At 41.8% G+C, this 20,770-nt stretch overlaps 2 protein-coding genes and 4 non-coding genes across 8 annotated transcripts; 5 read left to right on the top strand and 1 right to left on the bottom strand.

Moving 5' to 3' along the window:
* Positions 1-85: 85 nt before the first annotated feature.
* On the top strand, positions 86-7,659 carry GNL3 (G protein nucleolar 3). The gene is made up of 15 exons (XM_070390728.1): positions 86-209; positions 1,060-1,118; positions 1,976-2,113; positions 2,229-2,330; positions 2,556-2,636; positions 3,339-3,471; positions 4,263-4,375; positions 4,627-4,741; positions 5,156-5,243; positions 5,748-5,922; positions 6,035-6,177; positions 6,257-6,393; positions 6,776-6,954; positions 7,226-7,268; positions 7,372-7,659. Exons 1-15 carry the CDS (start codon positions 197-199, stop codon positions 7,455-7,457), a joined length of 1,605 nt encoding a protein of 534 aa, XP_070246829.1. The 5' UTR covers positions 86-196; the 3' UTR covers positions 7,458-7,659.
* LOC138992810 (small nucleolar RNA SNORD19) lies at positions 3,513-3,589 on the top strand. Its single transcript, XR_011468146.1, has one exon. It is a non-coding gene; the product is annotated as a small nucleolar RNA SNORD19 (small nucleolar RNA).
* Positions 4,422-4,504, top strand: LOC138992818 (small nucleolar RNA SNORD19B). Its single transcript, XR_011468153.1, has one exon. It is a non-coding gene; the product is annotated as a small nucleolar RNA SNORD19B (small nucleolar RNA).
* On the top strand, positions 4,997-5,072 carry LOC138992811 (small nucleolar RNA SNORD19). The gene has a single exon (XR_011468148.1). It is a non-coding gene; the product is annotated as a small nucleolar RNA SNORD19 (small nucleolar RNA).
* LOC138992812 (small nucleolar RNA SNORD69) lies at positions 5,613-5,689 on the top strand. The gene has a single exon (XR_011468149.1). It is a non-coding gene; the product is annotated as a small nucleolar RNA SNORD69 (small nucleolar RNA).
* A 31-nt stretch (positions 7,660-7,690) lies between the features above and the next one.
* Positions 7,691-20,721, bottom strand: GLT8D1 (glycosyltransferase 8 domain containing 1). Of its 3 annotated transcripts, none has more exons than XM_070390729.1 (10): positions 20,557-20,721; positions 15,202-15,255; positions 15,023-15,121; positions 12,263-12,476; positions 10,874-10,991; positions 10,561-10,645; positions 10,039-10,151; positions 8,568-8,734; positions 8,372-8,484; positions 7,691-8,201 (listed from the first exon to the last, which is right to left on the bottom strand). In XM_070390729.1, the coding sequence occupies exons 2-10, from the start codon at positions 15,215-15,217 to the stop codon at positions 8,011-8,013; spliced, it is 1,116 nt and encodes a 371-aa protein (XP_070246830.1). In that variant the 5' UTR covers positions 15,218-15,255; positions 20,557-20,721; the 3' UTR covers positions 7,691-8,010. The 3 variants fall into 3 exon arrangements, with proteins under 3 accessions (XP_070246830.1, XP_070246832.1, XP_070246831.1); XM_070390731.1 differs by lacking the exon at positions 20,557-20,721 and adding an exon at positions 20,445-20,494; XM_070390730.1 differs by lacking the exon at positions 20,557-20,721 and adding an exon at positions 16,641-16,813.
* Between the last annotated feature and the right edge of the window lie 49 nt (positions 20,722-20,770).

Below are 20,770 nucleotides of genomic sequence, written 5' to 3' on the forward strand. Positions count from 1 at the left end.
AAAACCACCCTTGGGCCGCCAAGCGATTCCAGCGCTGCACGACACTGCGTGCTCGCGCACGCGGGCCGCCGGCGGCGTGCTTTACGGCGGCAGCGTGAGTGAGTGACGCTCGCCGGAGGCCTCAGATCCCACGCGGTGCCGGAGGAGGCAGGCTGTAGCTGCTACCCCTAACGCCGCTGCTGCTCCCACCTCCAGTATGAAGCGACCGAGTGAGTGTTGTCCAGGGGCGGACGTGGAGGGGCCACTGTTTCTGATGGTCGATGACCCATCAGGGTGCTCTTTGAAGCTTGGTCTCCGCAGGAATCGGGGCCTGCGGGTATGACATCAGCCATTGTGCTGGTTCCGCGTGGAACCGAGAGTTGGAAGGCTCGTGTTAACCTCGGGCCTATGATACCGAAGGAGATCTGGGCCATAAAAGTCGACATCAGGCTGGAGTCTCGTGAGGAAACAGCCTGAGCCAGGTTTATGGCCGCTTTTTTCTTCTCTTTTTTAATATATCTTATTGATTTTTTACAGAGAGGAAAATGGTATTGAGGTTTAAAAGAGAGTGATAGAGAGCTAGAAACATCGACGATCAGCTGCCTCCTGCACATTCCCTACTAGGGATGTGCCTGCAACCAAGGCACATGCCCTCGAACCGCGACCATTGAGTCCGCAGGCTGACGCTCTATCCACTGAGCCAAACCGCTCAGGGCTGGCCGCTTTTTTCTTTATTCGGCTGCTTTCAGTCCAGCCCAGTGAGGTCTGAGTGTCGTTTCTTTTGCTCCTACTTTGTGGTTCTTGGTTGACAAGAAGTGGCTGTCGTATGGGTCTCCTACATTCCTGAGTGCAATCCCAATCTGATACTGGAAGTTTGGGAGGGAGGGAGTTGGGCTCTACTCTCAATCTGTTAGTCAAATTCTCTGGGATTTGAGTGGCAAGTGTGTTTTTATTGTGTGCCCCCCGTGATTTGAGAGCTTATTACTTTACACAAAAAGGGTCCTGACCCCAGAGTGCAGTCACCAAGAACTAAAACTGATCATTAGTGTGTAATCTCTTTTGTGATGTGTTTCTTTGTAGAGTTAAAGAAAGCAAGTAAACGCATGACCTGCCATAAGCGGTATAAAATCCAAAAAAAGGTAAGACTTGTGCTTGGGAGGGCTATGCCAAATCCAATGCTAAACTGATTTCTGTCCCATCTCCTCCAGGAGAAGGTTTGGATTACTATGACTCATCTCAGGAAATGGAGGTTGGATATACTGACCATGGCACAAGCTTTTTTTTTTTTTTTTTTTAATTGATTGATTGATTTTAGAAAGAGGAAGGGAGAAACATCAATTTGTTATTCTGCTTATTTATGCATTCGTTGGTTGATTCTTGTATGTGTCCTCACCAGGGATCCAATCAGCAACCTTGGCATATCCAGACAACACCCTAACCAACTGAGATACTGGGCAGCACAACCTCTTAGGCATCAAGAGTGCAGCTGTGGGAAAGTGCATTAATTCAGTGATAAAGTCTGTAAACTTTGGTCAACATGTTAACCTTTACAAAAGAGAATCTCCCAGTGACATTTTCTTAAATATGTTGTATAGAGCAGCGGTTGCCAACCTTTCGGACCTTGCGGACCACTGGTTGGCGACCGCTGGTGTAGGGTATTTAAAATTTATTAGGGGGAGAGAGAGAAAAAAAAAAAAATGTGAGCATCCATCAGCTGCCTCCTGCTCGCTCCCTACTGGGCATGGGCCCTGACCAGGAATCAAACTGGTGACCTTTTGGTGCATGGGAGGACGCTCATTCAACTGAGCCACATCAGCCAGGACACAGTGACATTTTCTTGCTGTTTTATACATAAATAGGCAACTCTCTGTATGATTACAACTAAAGTTCTATTTTTCTGTCATTTTACAGGTAAACTAAACTATAGCTAGATTAATTTCTCACAAGAATTCTGTATTAGTATTTTTGTAAACTGATTTGTTTTTTATCATATTAGGTTCGAGAGCACCATCGAAAATTGAGGAAGGAAGCTAAGAAACGGGGTCACAAGAAACCTAGGAAAGATCCAGGAGTTCCAAACAGTGCTCCCTTTAAGGAGGCTCTTCTTCGGGAAGCTGAGCTAAGGAAACAACAGGTAAGATACGTTAGCTGAAATTTTCAGCAAGTGATGTGTATTTTTTTATTTTTGAAGTAAAGTAATACCACCATGTCACTTTGGCTTACCCATTTCTCTTATGGCTTTGGCACAGCTTGAAGAACTAAAACAGCAGCAGAAACTTGACAGGCAGAAGGAACAGGAAAAGAAAAGGAAATGTGAAGCTAGCCTTGATGTTGAGCCATCTGTGAAGGAGGTACGATCAAGTCTCTGAATGAGAGATGAGTTCTGATGTAGAAGAAAAAGAACATAAACAGGAGTTGCTGTGCCTCTTGGGAAGAACAGGATCGAGTTCAGACACTGTATTACCTATTTAAATGTCAACTGTAGTACCCCTTATCAGCCATGGAAAATAGAGAAACCAGTTACAACTGCTGATTTTCTAATTTTGTATCCTTTTTCCTTTGTCTTTATCCTTTAGGAATTTGGGCAACGCAAAGCTAAGAAAGCCAAGCTGGCTAAACAGAATCCAAAGAAGTTGTATTGTCAGGAACTTAAAAAGGTACCTTATGTCTTTCTAAAAATGGTATTGAGGTTTAAAAGACTAGAGTCATTCCTTTTTTTCTGACCAACCTTGTACTAGTAAAGATGAAGTGGAGTTCACTTGAGCTGGAAGAAGCCATTCACAAGAGCTGAAGCAAGTTGGTTTATCCTATTTAGGGCCTTTCTATTATGTTTAGCTGATGAAAACATTCTTGTGGTTTTAAATTTTTGCACAGGCACAGTTCTCCATAAGCATGATTTACAAAAGTGATACTTTGTGTTAAAATAGCATATTGACACAGTGGTTTTTAAAACTGCAGAATACATTAAAATAATGAAATATTTTAAAGCATCTTGGTATAGTTGCTCCCCAGCATGACCACCCACAACACCTGTTTTCCCAAGCCACTCTCCTCTGTAATAGAGCTTGACCAAGCTTCTCAGCAGCTCTTGGCAAGGCCACAAGAACTTATCTAAAGACCTAATTCACTATGGGGAGATGCTATATTCAGACAGTGGGGGTGTTTCCATTTTTAAAATCTGTTGAGAGGCAAGAGGCTGAGCACACCTGTGTTACCTTTCTTGTGAGAAATGATGAGCGTGACCATTCTTCATGCCAAAGTGAAGAAATGAGACCCAACTCTGAGCTCTCCCTGTTGCAAAGTGGACAGGGCCAGTATACTTGTGTGTTGGAGTTCCCTGATAATTTCTACCTTGACAGGTGATTGAAGCCTCAGATGTTGTGCTGGAAGTGTTGGATGCCAGAGATCCTCTTGGTTGCAGGTGTCCTCAGGTGGAAAAAGCCATTGTCCAGGGTGGACAGAAAAGGCTGGTACTTGTGTTAAATAAATCAGGTGAGCAAAAGGAATGCCCTTCATGTTTCATGTGCACTAGTGAGGTATGAGGAAAACATCTGAACAGTCTGACTTTCCCTGAAGACTGATAAGATCCAACTCTGACCTCAACAAAGCCAGTGCATTTGCTCTCTTGTTGCCAAAGACCAGTATTGGGCAGAGGGGTGGTGTTTTCTACAAGTGGTTTGACTGGCTTCTGCTGGTTTGGTTTTGTTGTTACTCAGTACTTAGAACTTGGTCTTAAGAGTACAAACTTCTATACTCAGCTTACTATGCAGTGTATTTCATATAGGAAGTGATGGCTTTCTGTCAGGTTCTCCACACCTGCACAGTGTTGATAGGTGACAATGTTTAGATGAAATCCATAGTTAACTATGCCTGGGTTTGAGCAGCAGGAACAGGAAAATCTAGAAGAGAGACCTGTGAAGCAGAGAATAATAATGGGATCTACGGTTACTGTGTGGTCAGTAAACATGACTGCTATCTGACCAGTAAATCAGGGAATAAAGCCCTAGGGTTAGGGTAATAATCTATAGGTTGGCTTAATCTTGAGAGGGTGTGCAGTACAGAGGAGAATTGAAAAAATACAGAAGTATACATACTGAACTGTGAAGAAAAGGGCAGTATGCTGGAGAGCTTACCTTTCCCCATCTTCCATTTAAATCTTCTGAAAGAAAAAAAACTGGGAAAAGGCAAACCAGGGTGATATCCATAGTTTATCGGATTTGCAAATTCATCTCAATGGAATGACCAAATTGGAACTTGTGTGTCTTATTTCTAATCACTATCAGATTTGGTACCAAAGGAGAATTTGGAGAACTGGGTAAATTATTTGAAGAAGGAATTGCCCACAGTCGTGTTCAGAGCCTCAACAAATCTGAAGGACAAAAAAAAGATAATCAAGGTACCCTTTACTGTCATTCGTGGGAAGTGTGCTGCTTTCAGATTTTGGATGGCTGAAATATGATGAGTATACAAAATCTTGATTTAAATAATGAGAACATATAAGATCCAACTCTGATTTCATCCAGAGATAATCTGAAAGGCAGTAGAATATGGTGATTTAATGGCTGGTCTTTGAAGCCAGGTTTTTGGTTTTTATATGGTAGGTTGTCAAAAGTAGTTAAACTAATTATTTGCAATTTTAACGTGAAGGTAAGGAGGAACATTCCATTCAAAAGTGAAATCTGTGTTGGGAAAGAAGGCCTTTGGAAACTTCTTAGAGATTTTCAAGAGATTTATGGCAAAGCTATTCAGGTTGGAGTAATTGGTGAGTTACATTTTGTGTCTTGATCTCTTACCTGCCAAGAATTTTTCTGTTAAGGGTATATGGGGTCTTGCTAAATAAAGGACTTGTTTAAACACTAGCTTGTTGCCCACCTTACCACACACACAATGTAAACACAAATTTTTATGTAATTGCTGCCTTCATTTTTTTCCCAACTGGGCACTGTAGGAAGTTGGCTTTTTAAAGCTCTGGTGTATTTAAATGAATCATCTTTTCCTGCCCTCTCATTACTTGTGCAAGAAATGAGGATGCTAAAATTGGTCTTAGTGTTAAAGTGAAGACACTCAGATCCAACTCTGATCTTGCTCTAAACATAAAGCAAGCATAAAACAAAACAATGGGAATGTTATAGTTGCCAACACAATGACTTTTGATCTGTAAATTTACCATTTGTAGGTTTCCCAAATGTGGGGAAAAGCAGCCTCATCAACTGCTTAAAACAAGAACAGATATGTAATGTCGGTGTATCCATGGGACTTACAAGGTAAGTTCCATAATTGTAATATTTCATTATAGATGAGTAAATATAATTTTGTTTTGGGTATCTTAAAGGAAGACAATTTTCCATTCTTATAAAGGTGAAAGGTTAAGCCAGTGCTAGGCTTGGGGAAGAATTGAAATGGAATAGCTGCCCATGATCTGGTTTGAGAGACAAATAAGCAAATAGATTCAGAGTGGGGAAAGCGCCTTCAGAGGAGATGGTTCTTTAACCTGGCCTTGAAGCAAATGGAAGTCTGCCAGATAGAAGGCGGTGTGTATTTATGGCAGAGGAAGCAGCATGTGTTCAGATCAATATGTAAGCTATAACATGTAGTGTTTCTCTTTGGGAGAGCAGTATGGTTTTATTTAGATACACATGAAGCAAATGATGATAAACTGGATCTGACAGACTATGCTGAGTTTGTTCAATCCAACCCTGAGCTTCATGTTCTGTCTTTTGTCCTTCGGGTAAAGTGGCACCCTCGTCAATTACCATATCTTATTCCAGGAGCATGCAGGTTGTCCCTCTGGACAAACAAATCACAGTCATAGATAGTCCAAGTTTCATTGTGTCTCCACTTAACTCTCCCGCCGCACTTGCTCTGAGAAGTCCAGCAAGTATTGAAGTACTAAGACCAGTGGAAGCTGCCAGTGCCATCCTGTCCCAGGCTGACACTCGACAGGTAGAATCCCTTCCCTTGAGCTCCGTTCTCTCTTCATGCACATTTTAAGTAGAAAATATTTTTTTTTTAAATAACCATACTATATCAAATGACAGTTTGTTTTTCTTTTAAGGTAGTACTGAAATTCACTGTCCCAGACTTTAAGAACTCTTCAGAATTTTTTACTTTGCTTGCTCAGAGAAGAGGACTGCACCAAAAAGGTGGAAGCCCAAATGTAGAAGGTGCTGCCAAACTGCTGTGGTCTCAGTGGACAGGGTAAGGCTTCTTTGTAGGCATTTGATGACCACATAGAATAAAGGAACTGGTTTTTGACAAGTCTTGTTTTTAATACCAGTGGCTCTTTAGGATACTATTGCCACCCCCCTCCATCGTGGACTCTTTCTCCACATTTTAATGAAAACATTGTGACAGACATGAAATTGGGTTTGAATCTGGAAGAACTAGAAAAGAACAATGCACACAGCATACAAGGTAAGCAAGGCTTTGTTTTGTTTTGTTTTAATATATTTTGATTTCAGAGAGGAAGGGAGAGGGAAACATCAATGAGAATCAGTGATCAGTTGCCTCCTGCACGCCCCCTACTGGGGATAAAGCCCGCACCCCAGACATGTGCCCGACTGGAATTAATAAACCCAGGACCCTTTAGTCAAACGGTTGCCAACCTTTTGGACATCATGGACCAGTGGTCCATGATCCGCTGATTGGTGACCGCTGCTTTAGTCCGCAGGCTGACGCTCTTATCCACTGAGCCAAACTGGCTAGGGCAGCAAAGCATGGGTTTGACTGTTCTTTTCATCAGCTGAAAGGCCAATAAAAGTCTCATCTGTTGATATGTGCTGTGTTCCTTTCCTAGCCATCAGGGCCCCTCATTTAGCCAGTAGCATCCTTTTCCAGTCCTCGGGTCTGACAAATGGAATAACAGAGGAAGAGGACATAGTTGAAGAATTGCCAAAACAGAAAGAAAGGAAGCAGGAAGAGGAGGAGGACTTAGAAGACATCAATAGTGACCAGGAAAGTGTTGAAGAAGCTGAGGTGAGTATGTTGTTCATGAGTTGTTTAAGCTGAATTAAGTTTTCCAATATTATAATGTACAACAAATGAGAAGGGGCTAAAGATATAATTAAGTATTTTATAATAGATTACAACAAAGCCCCAATTTAGGTGTTTAAGTCTTCCAGGCATTAGTCTGTTTTGTTGATTCCATTATGTGTATCTTTAGAGACTTTTTCCAGGTACATAATTATTTAGATTAATAAGCAGCACAGGGGCTACTAATACAGCACTGCTTCTCTTTGTCCCACAGGGAAATAGCTCTATCACGTCCCCTGCTAAAGAGGCCGGGGCAGGTGAGTTAGGTGGGGGGGAGAAGGGGTCTTATAAAAATTCATTGAATTGCTTTTACTTAAAAACAACAACAAAACCCCCTCACTTTTCTTTTCTCTAATACAGATGAACAGTCTGCACAATCTTCTGTCTTGGATAGGATATCTGAAGAGGAAGATGATGCTTACAACTTCAGTACAGACTATGTATAATGTAACTGTCCTCTTAGGAGTTTTTTGTGTTTTTTACAATTTGAACAAACTGTTCTATGTGTATGATATACCAGTTTGTTTCTGGTATGACAAGCTGTGTAAATTTTGTAAATATGTGTCATAATATAGTCATTTAAAAAAAATCGGACAATGTAGAAAGTGTCTGAATTCCATAAAGACAGTTCATTTCTTGTACACTGAATGGGTAGAATTATTTACCTGGATGCAAAAAGTCCGATACCTACTGAGAAATGTAGGTTTCACTTTATTTATAGATCAGGCCACAGGTTACAAATGTAAAACTAAGCAGCAGTGCTGAACTAGCTGTACCAGCTGTTATCAGTCCGTTCACCTCTGGTAATTCAGTGCTGTAGTAAGCCAACACTTGGTGAGGCAGGTGGAGATACGCGGAGTCTATCAGGGAAGCAGACAGTGCCACGTGTCCTCTTGTCCCACTTGAAATGTTCCTTTTCCCATGGGTTGCCACAATTACTTCCCACACATACTATCTTCCAGGATTTCCTGAGAAATGCTTAATAGCATAAATTATGTTTTACTTTATGTTTGAGATCTCTGTATGTCTTCTGATAAGGCTGAATTTGCCTGTTGGGTCAGGAATATACCATTTTTCCCAGACATCAGTAAATGAAGCAGTTCTTCCCCATGGCTTAAAGTGCCCATTCCAATGGAGTAATTTGGCAGCTTTTACAAACTGGGGTGAGTATCGTTTTCCAGCACTGGAGCCTTATGTTGAGAGAAAAAGAGCCAAATGATTGTACTGGTCAGACATGACAATGCCACATCAAACTGGAGAAAACTTAAAAGGAAACAATATATTCCATCCCTGAGGATAGTCCTTCAGATACTTAGTTTTTTTTATTAGCTTAGGCCTTTTGTTTTATTATTCTACTTACCAAGGTGGCGGACATTCCACATTGGGTCGATGGTGGAGTGCTGTTGGTAAAATACGATCAGCAGAGGAGGTGTTGTGATGCTGCCAGCCAGTGTTCTGCTGTACAGTCCCTCTCTTGGGACAGATAAATGTAAGCTGTTAGTGAAGAATCATGACTAATTCCTGTTGAAATACGGCTAGGGTGGTTTCATACTTACTCTACATTGAGTTTCATCCATTTTTCCAGCTGGTTAGTTATATTCTGTCTTTTCCATTCTGTCAGGTTTGCAACAAAAACTCCAGGATTAAATGAGCAGGTGCTGGCTTTCATGGAAAGCTTACGGATTCTTTCCTTTTTATAGTCAAGATATCCAATGTAATTGTACTAAAAACAAATGGGATATATATAGTGTGTTCACTGCTTCAGACAGTAAATATATACAGCCATGCACTGCTTACAGATATAGATATGTTCTGAGAAATACCTTGTTGGGTGAAATCATTGTGTGAACATTATAGCATGCACTTATCACAAACCTAGATGAAGTGGCCTACTTGACACCTAGGCTGTGTATATAGCCTAATGCTCCCATGCCTCAAGCCTATACAGCATGTTACTATACAAAACAATACAAGATTAAATCAAGCACAAGAGAAAATGATGCAGTTGTCCTGGTTGGTGTGGCTCAATTGGTTGGTGTCAACTGGAGCTCCAAAAGGTTGCCTGTTTGATTTTGGGTCAGGGCACATGCTCAGGATTACAGGCTCAATCCCTGATAGGGCGGTGCAGGAGGCAGCCTATCAATGTTCCACTCCTACACTGATGTTTCCTCCCTCCCTCTCTCTAAAATTAAAAATGACACAGTAAACGAGATGTATGAGGCTATTGCAGGTGTAATGACGTATTTTACAGCAAATCTTTTTATTTTTATAGAGAGGAAGGAAGACAGAAAGCGTAGATTGACTGCCTCCTGCATACCCCCTACTGGGGATGGAGCCCAAAACCTGGAATCAAACCTGTAACATTACAATGCTCAGGACAATGCCCAACCAACTGAGCCACACTGGCCAGGGCAGCAAACATTTTTATTAGTAGAACAAGTATAATGACAAGTAGTATAGTAAGTACATAAACCAATAATAAAGTTGTTTATTATCAAGTATTATATATTGTTCATAATTGTGCTATACTTATAATGTGCATGGTAGGTTTGTTTTTCAGCATCACCATGAACACATAATACATTGTGCTTTAACATTAAGATAACTATGAGCTCACTAGGCACTAGAAATTTTTCCATTATCTTCTGGGACCACTGCTGGATATATGAAACAGTTATGCAGCACATGGCTATAATTTGACAGCCAGTAAAGAGAAGAGCTGTGTATTTAAAACCTATTGATTTCTCATTATTACAAAGGACTCTACATATAAAGCAAATAAAAGTGACATTTGGGATTCTAAGTTAGGCAGAATAGGAAACTAGAAACAATAAGTCAGTTGTTTCAAGGAGAATTAGGTTGTCAAGGCCATGAACCAATCTATAGGAAAACAGGCTTGAAATAATTAGGAATAATTAGGGAATATAAAATACAGCAACAAAAAGAAGAGTTCCCAGAGTTTGCTGCCTCTCCCCATTAACCTGCTTTATAGGGGAGTGTTTACAAGGGTTCTAATAAGAAATTTACCTGGTTCCCTGCTCCACGAATGACAACTTTAGTAGAGACTGAATCACAATCTTCTGAAAATGCAGCTGCATGTCCTGGCTTCAGTGGTGTATTGTAGAGCGCAAGGATATCACCTGAAATGGATAAGGTATAAGATTTATATTACTAGTTGTCTCAAGATTCCCTATTCCTCCCACTTCTTCCTAGGACCGTGATGGCGAACCTATGACACGCATGTCAGAGGTGACACATGAACTCATTTTTTTGGTTGATTTTTCTTTGTTAAATTGCATTTAAATATATAAAATAAATATCAAAAATATAAATCTTTTTTTTTTTTTTTACTATGGTTGCAAATATCAAAAAATTTCTATATGTGACACGGCACTAGAGTTAAGTTAGGGTTTTTCAAAATGCTGACACACCGAGCTCAAAAGGTTCGCCATCACTGTCCTAGGATGGCCTTAATAGGATACCATAAATAAGACAACCACTACAGCCCACACTCTAGACAAAACAGCACTGAGTGACATCCTTTGGTACCTTGAACAATTACATCATCATCCATATATATAGCCTTCTTTGCGCTGGGAACCAGAATAGGCAAGTAGAACCTTGCAAAGGTTAACTGGGGAAGAAAAAGGAGAGGCATTGACATAGGACTCACCAAATGGCTGTGTGCCTATTTCATTTACTAGAATCCCCCAGAATGCTCTCAGTACCTATGCCAAAGACAGCCAAAGGTCACTTAGAATTGCCCAGGCTTGGTCCAAGGAAACTGCTTGCACTGTGCCCACAGTTACCCACATATTCAATTATTTCCTAAGACTCATATACAAAGATGAATGGAACTCACTGGTTTTACGGATTCCCCCTGGTCAGGTTCCTCCTTTATTTTCCCTTCCAAAAGTTTAGTGTCAAAATTCACAATTTTGTACCTGATGCTTTTCAGAGTACTGCTGCTGAGCCAAGACCTAATGAAAATGAAGTGCCAAAATTTCAGTTTTAAATAATGTCCCAAAACCACAGCCTTATCTTTTTGTGCCATCGAGGGGAAACCCTAGGGACCAAATAGGTGCTTTCAACCTCTTCACTTCTCTGAGCCTCGGTTTCCACATCTGAAGACTATTCCCACCAAAGTCCCTCCCTGCTAAAGATTCTCCCACCAGGCTCACATTTTTTATCACTCTTCTGAAACTAAACTACTGTAGAAGAACTCCCTATGGAATTGAGAACATCCGATAACCACATGGATCAAATACATAGGTGAAGAAAATGAGTCAAAGTAGGATGGTAGTAAAAAGTAATTATCAACAAAGCTGGTAATTAGCTAATCTACAGACAGTAATTCACTGTGATGACTACATAATTCTTCCACCCGAGAATTCTGCCTGTGAGAAAAGTACTGCATTCTTCTCCTAGGTCCACTTCAATTCAGCATTTTGTGGACACAATGTTATCTGTGTAGTCGATTTGTTTCTACATTATTTTAGATGGTTCTGAGTTTTTAAAATTGAAAAATAATTTGCACAAAACATGAAACATGGAGAAAGCCAAAAGGACAGAAATGTTTTAGAACTCTGACAACTATTAACGTGTTAGACCAGATGTTTCTTGGAATAAATTTTGAAACCTTAATTCAAAGCATTTTCAAAGCATGGATGAGACTGTCCCTCAGATTGGGTTTCTATTAATCACTATAATAGTAAATAACTATTCACTGAGCGATTACGTACTAGGTGTTTTTTTTAATATATTTTCTCATTTATTTGACACAATAATCCTATAAGTTGAATATTTTCATCCCATATTTACAGATGAGGGTTCCAAAGGATTAGGTTCTGTTCCCCAATCACTCTGGGCCAGAATTTGTATCAGTGCCTGTGCTCACTTCACACTACCTTGTCAACGCTCTCGCATCCTTTCCTACTCTAGACCAGAGATACTCAGAGCATGTTCCATGAGATAAGAAACTTGTAACAGAATGTAAATCAGCATATTACTTCCTGCACTGAGAAAATTTATAACTAAAAAAATATCACATTGAGTTAACAGTGTACATAGTGACTCAGTTGATTTACATCTTAGTAAAAGTTCCTTACATGTTTCGTGGGGACATGCTTATGATATAATCACCTGGGAAAACTTGTCATGTGCAATTTATATGTGATATAATCTCAATTGTATAGAGAAAATATATACTCAAAGCATTTTCTAGAAGAATCATCAGGCAAGCAGAGCTCACCGGAGATGGTCTGCTGTATGATTGAGCGTAACAATGTAGAAAATGACATTGGAGCGAGTGTTGTGCTGAATGCTGTTTATGGCTGCAATGGTCCCCCCGAGCCTATCTTCAGATGCAGCAATGACCACAGGAACCTCCTCTTGTCTCCCATCTACAGCATCATGGGGAGCATTTGGGATAAAGTCTATGGGCTGAAGCCCCACAATTCCTGAATCTGCAAAGAACACAAGAAGGTACTGTGATACAAACACAATCTCCTGAGGTATGACATAGAGCACTAGACATGAAAAGAGGTGAGGACTGTGATGCTGATTTACCTCATTCTTTCCCATAACAATGTAAATATACAGCCCAGAAGTGTGTTTTCCTATATAAAACCAGGTTTTTGGAAAAGCAGAAGCAGCATTAAAAAACACTCAGGTCAACAAAATTCTGATACATGACTGACGGGAATATAACAATCTTTCTAGCAATTTTTGGCAATTTGTACCAAGAGCCTTAAACAGGTACATGGCCTTTGACTCATAGTAATTCCTCTTGCCTCTCAAGGACAAATCTGAGAGGTAATCAAAAGCCACGATTTTATTTACAATTGTGAAAACCTAGAAACAAAAAGTTTTTCAGACTATGGATCATGTCCCATAAGTAGGCATGAAATCAATTTAGAGGGTCATGATCAGAATTTGAGTAGAAAATAGTTCCTGAATTGGAAGAGAACATTGAATGAGAAAATATCAGAGTGGGAAAAAATATATATCAGAGTGCATCCCACACAGCAATTGCACATATTGTTTGGTAAACCTTCCTTTTTGCCTTTTATAATCATTCATTTACTCATTCATTGAACACTCAGTGTCTACTATGTGGCAGGCCATATCTAGGCACTGGGGTTATAGCCATGAATAAAACAGACAAATCTCTACCATCACGAAAGGTGGATAGACAATCAGCACACACATGTGTATATGTGTGTCCTATATGTAACATATTTCTTATTGTTGGGTTGCCATAAAAAAAATCAGTCACTGTAACAAAAGACTTTCTTATGGAAACAAGTAAACTATGTGGCATTACATTACATATGAGCCCTGGTTGGTTTGGCTCAGTGGATAGAGTGTCGGCCTGTGGACTGAAGGGTCCCGGGTTCGATTCCGGTCAAGGGCTCGTACCTCAGTTGCAGGCTTGATCACTGGCCCTGGTTGGAGTGTGTTCAGGAGGCAACCAATCTCTGTGTCTCTCACATTGATGTTTTTCTCTCTCTGTCTCTCATCCTCCCTTCCACTCTATCCTCAAGAGAGAGTTAACCAAGATAATTAAAAAAAAATAAAGTTAATGAAGAATTTCCACTGCCATGGTAACATACTTAGGATATAATCATGTGGAAAAACATGTCATATGTGCAAATTTATATATAGTATGATTTCAACTGTACAGAAAAAATAGAGGGGGGGAAACTGGACGGTACTAAGTTAAAATTTTAATAATTATCTCTAGGCATTGATCATTTATTCAATGAATATTTAATTGAGCACCTCCTACACACCAGCCCTCACTTAGAGGCACAGGAGATAAAGCAGTAAACAAAATGCCCTCATGGAGCTTGAGTGCTATTTTCTTTTTTATAAAAGTTCCTATGAGAAGCAGGCAATACTTTACGTGCATACAGGGGTGGGCAAAAAGAGGTTTACAGTTGTTCATATGGAAAATAATACAATAAGAATAAACTGTTTCATGTACTCACAACTGTAACCCTACTTCTGCCCACCCCATATATATATATACATATAAATACATACACATGTATATACACGCTGTTATAAAACATGCTGTCAGAACACGCAGGAAAGCTATTAGGTTTTTCTTGCTCTGGTCAACTGGTGTGTGGCAATCCAAAATTGATTTTTAACAAATACTCTGAAGCTTCAAACATGCCTCAATACCAAGGCAGAGCAGTATAAACAACTAATTTTAAGTATCTAGCAATGGAATTATATAATAAAGTGATTTTTAAGATCGGTTGATGGCTTTATGGTTTTGTTTTACTACTAGAGTCCTGCTGATACAGTTCACAGGTTATAGGAAAGTAACAGGAGAAGCGAAGTAACCAGACTGACACTCTAGTGCAGCGGTTGCCAACCGGTGGTCCATGAGGTCCGAAAGGTTGGCGACGGCTGCTCTAGTGAACACAGCAGGCATGAAACATCTGACACTCACTGGCCCCACCTTCTGAGGCCCTGCTCTGCTGAAATGTGAGCAAATAGAAGCCGCCCACAGAGACTCTTTTCTGGCCTCTGATTTGGTAAAGGATCTTGTCAGATCAAATCCTTAGCAAACAAACACACAGAAGGGAGAAGAGGTGGAAAGGGAAGGGTACCAGAGCACAGTGAGTACCACCAGACCTTAACCCAGGGCCTTTAGGTTTTTTTTTTTGTTCAATATATTTTATTGATTTTCCACAGAGAGGAAGGGAGAGAGACAGAGAGTCAAAAATATCGATGAGAGAGAAACATCGATCAGCTGCCTCCTGCACATCTCCTACTGGGGATGTGCCCACAACCCAGGTACATGCCCTTGACCGGAATTGAACCCGGGACCCTTCAGTCCGCAGGCCGACGCTCTATCCACTGAGCTAAACCGGTTTCGGCAGGGCCTTTAGTTTTTATAAGGCCAAGAAAGGTTTCTTTTCCTTTCACCTCATGACATACTTAGGATGTGGAACTCAGGTAACTCCAGCTCAACAGATGCCAAGGGTTCGCATACCTGAAACCTCATTCCTTAGCAAACTGCTCAGGCCAAGGAAGTTATGGTGCAAAACCAGTAAGAAGAAAACAACAGCCAGGACCAGGATGATGATGTTTACTGAAACACAGAGGGAAAGCCTGCATTATATCTCTTTACCTTGTGATCAGGAATAAAAACAACTCGTAGAAAGAGCATACCTTTACGGAATGACATCTTCCTCTTCTGTCTTACATAAATATTAGTTATTAATCCTACAAAACAAAAAGAAGCCCCCAAATTCAGCAGGTACAGAAGAAAGGCCATCAAAATGCCTAAATACTTTTATTCAGATAGAAACAAGAATTCCATACCTTCTGCTAGAAACTCAGTTTCCAAGAACCCAATTTGGGATCTGAATTTTTTATGGTAGTCATAATAAAATACTTCCAAATAATTGGAAAAATAAGGTAAGCTTGTACATTATATACCTCTAGATGAAAAACAAAGAAATTCTACCAAGAGGACTAGCTGGGGTCTAACCACCCTGGAAAGTATAGTATGAATTTCTACTTGAAATTCCTTGTTAAATTTCACAGGGAGTCCTGGCCAGTGTTGCTAAGTGATTAGAGCATCAGCCCACACACTGAAGGGTCTTGGGTTCGATTCCCATTCAAGGGCCAGGTTTGACCCTTGGCCCCAGTTGGACACGCAGGAGGCAACCAATCGATGTGTCTCTCTCACCCTCCCTCCCTTCCAATCTCTCTAAAAATCAATGGAAAAAATATCCTCAAGTGAAAATTAACAACAAAAAATTATAGGGGCTCAGTTGTCTTTGATCTACTTGAGGTCAGCCTCATCAGTACAAAACATCCCTGTTCTGAGTTGTATCTCATTCACCTTTCATTGGAATTAAAGAGGGGAAAAAGAACATTTTTCACATTCATTTAAAACTATTGCAGAAAAAAACAAAAACATAATAAAAATTCATGTCCTAGCTGGTGTGGCTTAGTTGGTTGAGCGTTGTCCCATGCACCGGGAGGTCACCGATTCGATTCCCAGTTAGGGCACATGCCGGGTTTCAGGCTCCATCCCCAGTACAGTACCTGCAGCCGATCAATGATTCTCTCACATCATTGATGTTTCTATCACTCTCTCCCTCTCCTTGCCTCTCTGAAACTCCAGCTCCTGGGTGCTGCCACCATAAGCCCAACGATCCCTCAGCTCAGTACTGTTGTAGCCCTTCCCTTTGGATATCCTATCCCCTACCCCCTTTCCTTAAATAGATTCAGTTAAAAAAAAATTTTTTTTTCCACAAAATCCAATTTTGCTATCAAAAGTTCAGAGAACAAAAAAATCCCAAAACGATAATAAAAAAAGTTTAAGTACTATTCTCAAAAAATTAAAATCTGCTAAAAGAAAAAAATAGCTTCTTCCCTGCAGCTTATGCTCCCCAGCTCATCTCATGCCTTCACTTAAAAAAAAAACAAAAAAACCCAACTCAATGGAAACAAGATAGTAGGTGGTACTAAGTTAAACAATTAGATTTCCACAATAATCTCTGGGTAATGCTTCTTTAAAAAGAGATTTTAGCCCTAGCTGGTTTGCTCAGTGGATAGAGCATTGGCCTGCAGATTCAATTTCGGTCATGGGCACATACCTCGGTTGCAGGCTCCTCTCCAGCGTGCAGGAAGCAACCAATGGATGTGTTTACCCTCGGGTGAGGATTAATTAATTAATATTAAAAACAGAATTTAAACAATCAGGATATTGTGATACTACAGCTGAGACTTTTACCCTTTTCTACTTCATCTTTTCCCATGGCAGTACCTAACATTTACAAAAGGGTATTAATTTTACAAGCATTTTCAGATATAGCATTATTTCTAAAATCAAAGTATATTTAAATTAATTACACCTTAAGTAAACAGTGTGCATATCAGGCATTTGATTTCTCAAGGCCTTTGAAAACAGGAGAAATATATTGAAAAACTGTTGGAAAAAACCAGGATCACAGGACTGATTACAAATTCAGGAGAAAATAATTCAGACTCCCCAAGAACAATCTAAAATACTCTGTGTCTCTCCTTCTAAAGAGTTATACTGGTATATACAGTACATTATATCAATGAACTTCCTCTCTAAAGAATATACATCACTAGATTCGGTAAGCCATGTGCTGCTATCACGTGGGCTGTCTTTCCTATAGAAGCTGGCAGGCTGGGAGCTGCTCAGACAAAGCTCTAACATCTGCTTACGAGGACCCAACTTCCACCAAGACTGGAGAAAACTGTCTCACTAAAATAAGTTTCATCATCTTGCCGAAACCGGTTTGGCTCCTTGGATAGAGCGTCGTCCTGCGGACTGAAGGGTCCCATGTTCGATTCCGGTCGGGGGCATGTGCCTGGGTTGCGGGCACATCCCCAGTAGGAGATGTGCAGGAGGCAGCTGATCGATGTTTCTCTCTCATCGATGTTTCTAACTCTCTGTCTCTCTCCCTTTCTCTCTGTAAAAAAATCAATAAAATATATTTTAAAAAAAATAAAATAAGTCTCATCTAGTTAATGGTACAAGGTACAGTGATTTAGCTCAACAATGTCCAGCAAGTTACTTACAGGTAGCATGTAGTTGTGCTATTCTAGTTGGTTAGACACAAGAAAAACAATCCTAGCAAGTATTTGATGGCATGGCAGAAACCACTGCTCCTAACTCTTCCACAATTATCTATTCACAAAATGTCAAGTATTATGGAGTATGTCTGACTCTTAGTTCCTTTCCTGGTGCTATTGAAGCATCCATCTTATATAAAAACTGCTGTTTGAAATTTTAATCCTGCTATTTCTGGCTTCTGTAAATGCTTGCTGGCTTAAATAATAAGGAAAATAAGACTACTCCCATTTCATAGAGGCCATTAAAACTTCCCCAGACGAAGTTATCAGTGCTGGCGTCAGGCAAAGCCTTTAGTCGAGGTCTTAAAGCGCCAGCACATAGGGCCCTTTAAGAACTTGCAAAGGAAACTGGAAAAACCCCATATTGGGGAGACAAAGAGTGTAAGATAGTATAAATACAGGAAACTTCCTGTGTGATTTCACCCAGAATTTGAGAGACATTTTATTCTGGGCCCGCGCGTAATAAATGTAACTCCATCTCTCTAAGTGTTGCTTAGTTCTTCTCCAGTTTTTCTGTAACACTATTCCCGCTGATGGATTTGTTGATTTGGGTTGGAAGGAATTAATTCTAAAAACAAAATTGCACGTAGACCCTGGAATGTGTAACAATGGCTTATATTTTTGTTAAGAGTATACAACAATATACAATTTGATCAGCAATATTCAAAATGAAAATTAGTATTTTTTGTTTAGAAATTTTTAAACGTTCACATTCCCAACTTACTCACAAAACACATACACACTCACTCTGGGCAGGACCCCCAAAAATATGGCAATAGGGCAAAAGACTTTTCTTTTTTTAAATCCTCACATAAGGATATGTTCTTATTGATTTCAGAAAGAGAAGAAGGGAGGAGGAGAGAGAAGCAGATAAACATCGACCAGTTGCCTTCCAAACAAACCCACGACCTGGTATGTACCCTGACCAAGAATCAAACCTACGACCTTTCAATATACAGGGGACAATGCTCCAACTGAGCCACTTGGCCAGGGCAACACTTTTTCTTTTTTAACTTGCTGGTTACCTGCATTAGTACTCACATTAGCAGCTGTGCTTGTCTTTTCTGCTTTCCCCCATTACTATGTACATGAAAAGCCATTCCACTGATGCTCTCTGTAAGCTACCCTATAACTGCCTCCTAAGTGCAGCCTCAGCAAACTCTTTTTCTCTCTGCTGGATCACACCCATCAGCGTATTATCATGCTCAAGTATCTTCCACTTAAAAAAAAAAGAGCCCTAGCTGGTTTGGCTCAGTGGATAGAGCGTCGGCCTGCGGACTGAAGGGTCCCAGGTTCGATTCTGGTCAAGGGCATGTACCTTGATTGCGGGCACATCCCCAGTAGGGAGTGTGCAGGAGGCAGCTGATCGATGTTTCTCTCTCATCGATGTCTCCAACTCTCTATCCCTCTCCTTTCCTCTCTGTAAAAAATCAATAAAATATATTAAAAAGAAAAGAAACTATTCCTTCACCCCAGTTGACCCCCAAACCCATTTCTCTGCATCCCCTCACTGTAAAAGCTTGAAGGGATTTAAAGTATCCAGCTCCACTTCCTCTCGTTCTCCCCTTACCCTTCTCCAACCAGACTTCTATTCCTACTGCTCCATTCAAACTGGTCTTATCAAAGTCACCAAAGACCACAGTCACTTTTCTGTCCTCTTACCCATCAGGGAAGTTTACTCTCCATCCCCTCCACCCCCCATTATGAAATTTCATTTGTTTATTTCTTCTAAGAAAAAAGCGACCCCAATGAAAAGTATTTACTGATGTATCCTCTCCATCTAAAATCACATCTGGCAAGCGGTAGGAGGCATGTAATACTTGTTGAATGATCAATCTTATTCATAGGGGCAACAAGGGTGGTTCTCAGCTCAGAAAGGGAGCTCGATCTTTTATGATAATCACGGGAAAGGGCATGGATTCCCATGGAGCTCTCTCGCAAGTGGAGCCTGGCTGGCAATTTCCTTTTCCCGTCTGATCTGTCCCATACAGTCTCTGCAACTGCCATCCTCTGAAGTTCCTTTAAAGAGGGGTAACACAGAGGAATACGTCTACTTCTACACAAGGCAAAAAAAGCCTGTTAAGTGTCTGCCAGGCTGAAAGGTGCGACAACACTAAGGAAATTCATCCGTTTTCTCCCACCTCATCAGGCTGGGGCCTGCTTGGCTTTCAGGAGTCAAGGGAGCCCCCGAACCCTACCTTCAGCTGCACCTCCCCCGAGTTCCCACATCTCCCCGGCCTCCCTGTCTCTGGGTAAACGCTGCTGCCCTGTATTTCTGGGGCACGTGGCTGTCTCCCTGGGCACACTCTGGAGCTAAGAAGGCGAGGGCCTCGTGTTGGTCACAGCCAAATCCTCGGCCCAACACAGGATGCCGTGAATGTCTGCTGACTGCATGAATGGGGAGGCGGCAGCCACACACCAACCGGCCCTGGGAGCGCCTAGGACCCCACCGCCTGTGCTCCTGACGGGCAACATCTCACAGAGGCCAGGGAGCCGGCTGGGGCGCACAGCCCGGCAGGTCCGGACCGGTTTCTCTCAAACGGGGGAGGGGCCTATGCTCTGAGACAGACCCAGGCCTTGAGAGAGGCAGGGAGAACCCTGGGCTGGTCTCTCCCGCGAGGGCCCGGGGAAGTCGGGGTAGGCCAGCTTGGAGACTGTGGGGTGCGAGCTCTCTCCACTCCGGCGCAAGGGACAGCCAAGGGCCCGGCCTCCTCTCCGAAGGGATTTCCTTTCTCTCGAGGATATGATCTGGGGTGCTCCCTTCTAAATTCTAGGTGTCGAAAGGGCCGCCTTACGCTTAGGGGTCCCAGGGGAGGTGACGCTCTCAAGGTTCCCCTCAGGCCCAGAGAAAGACTCCGGATTCGGGCGAGCCGTTCGTTACCCTTCGATGCTCGAGGCCACCCTTACCTGCAGCCGGAGGAGGAGGAGCCGCCGCCCGCGCCCGGCCGGGCCCGCCCCGCCAGCTCAGCGCCGCGCTGCAGGCCCCGGCCCAGTCACCGCCCGGCCGCCTGCGTCACTGCACTGCCGACAGAGTCCGCCCGCCCGCTGGCTCCTCGCCGCCGCGCCGTTCCGCAGGCCCCAGCCCACCCGCTGCCAGGCCGGTGAGAGTCCCGCCTAACAG

The sequence above is a fragment of the Myotis yumanensis genome, unplaced genomic scaffold, assembly GCF_028538775.1.
Source record: "Myotis yumanensis isolate MYYU_CA2020_CCGP unplaced genomic scaffold, mMyoYum1.0.hap1 SCAF_14, whole genome shotgun sequence".
NCBI lineage: Eukaryota > Metazoa > Chordata > Mammalia > Chiroptera > Vespertilionidae > Myotis > Myotis yumanensis.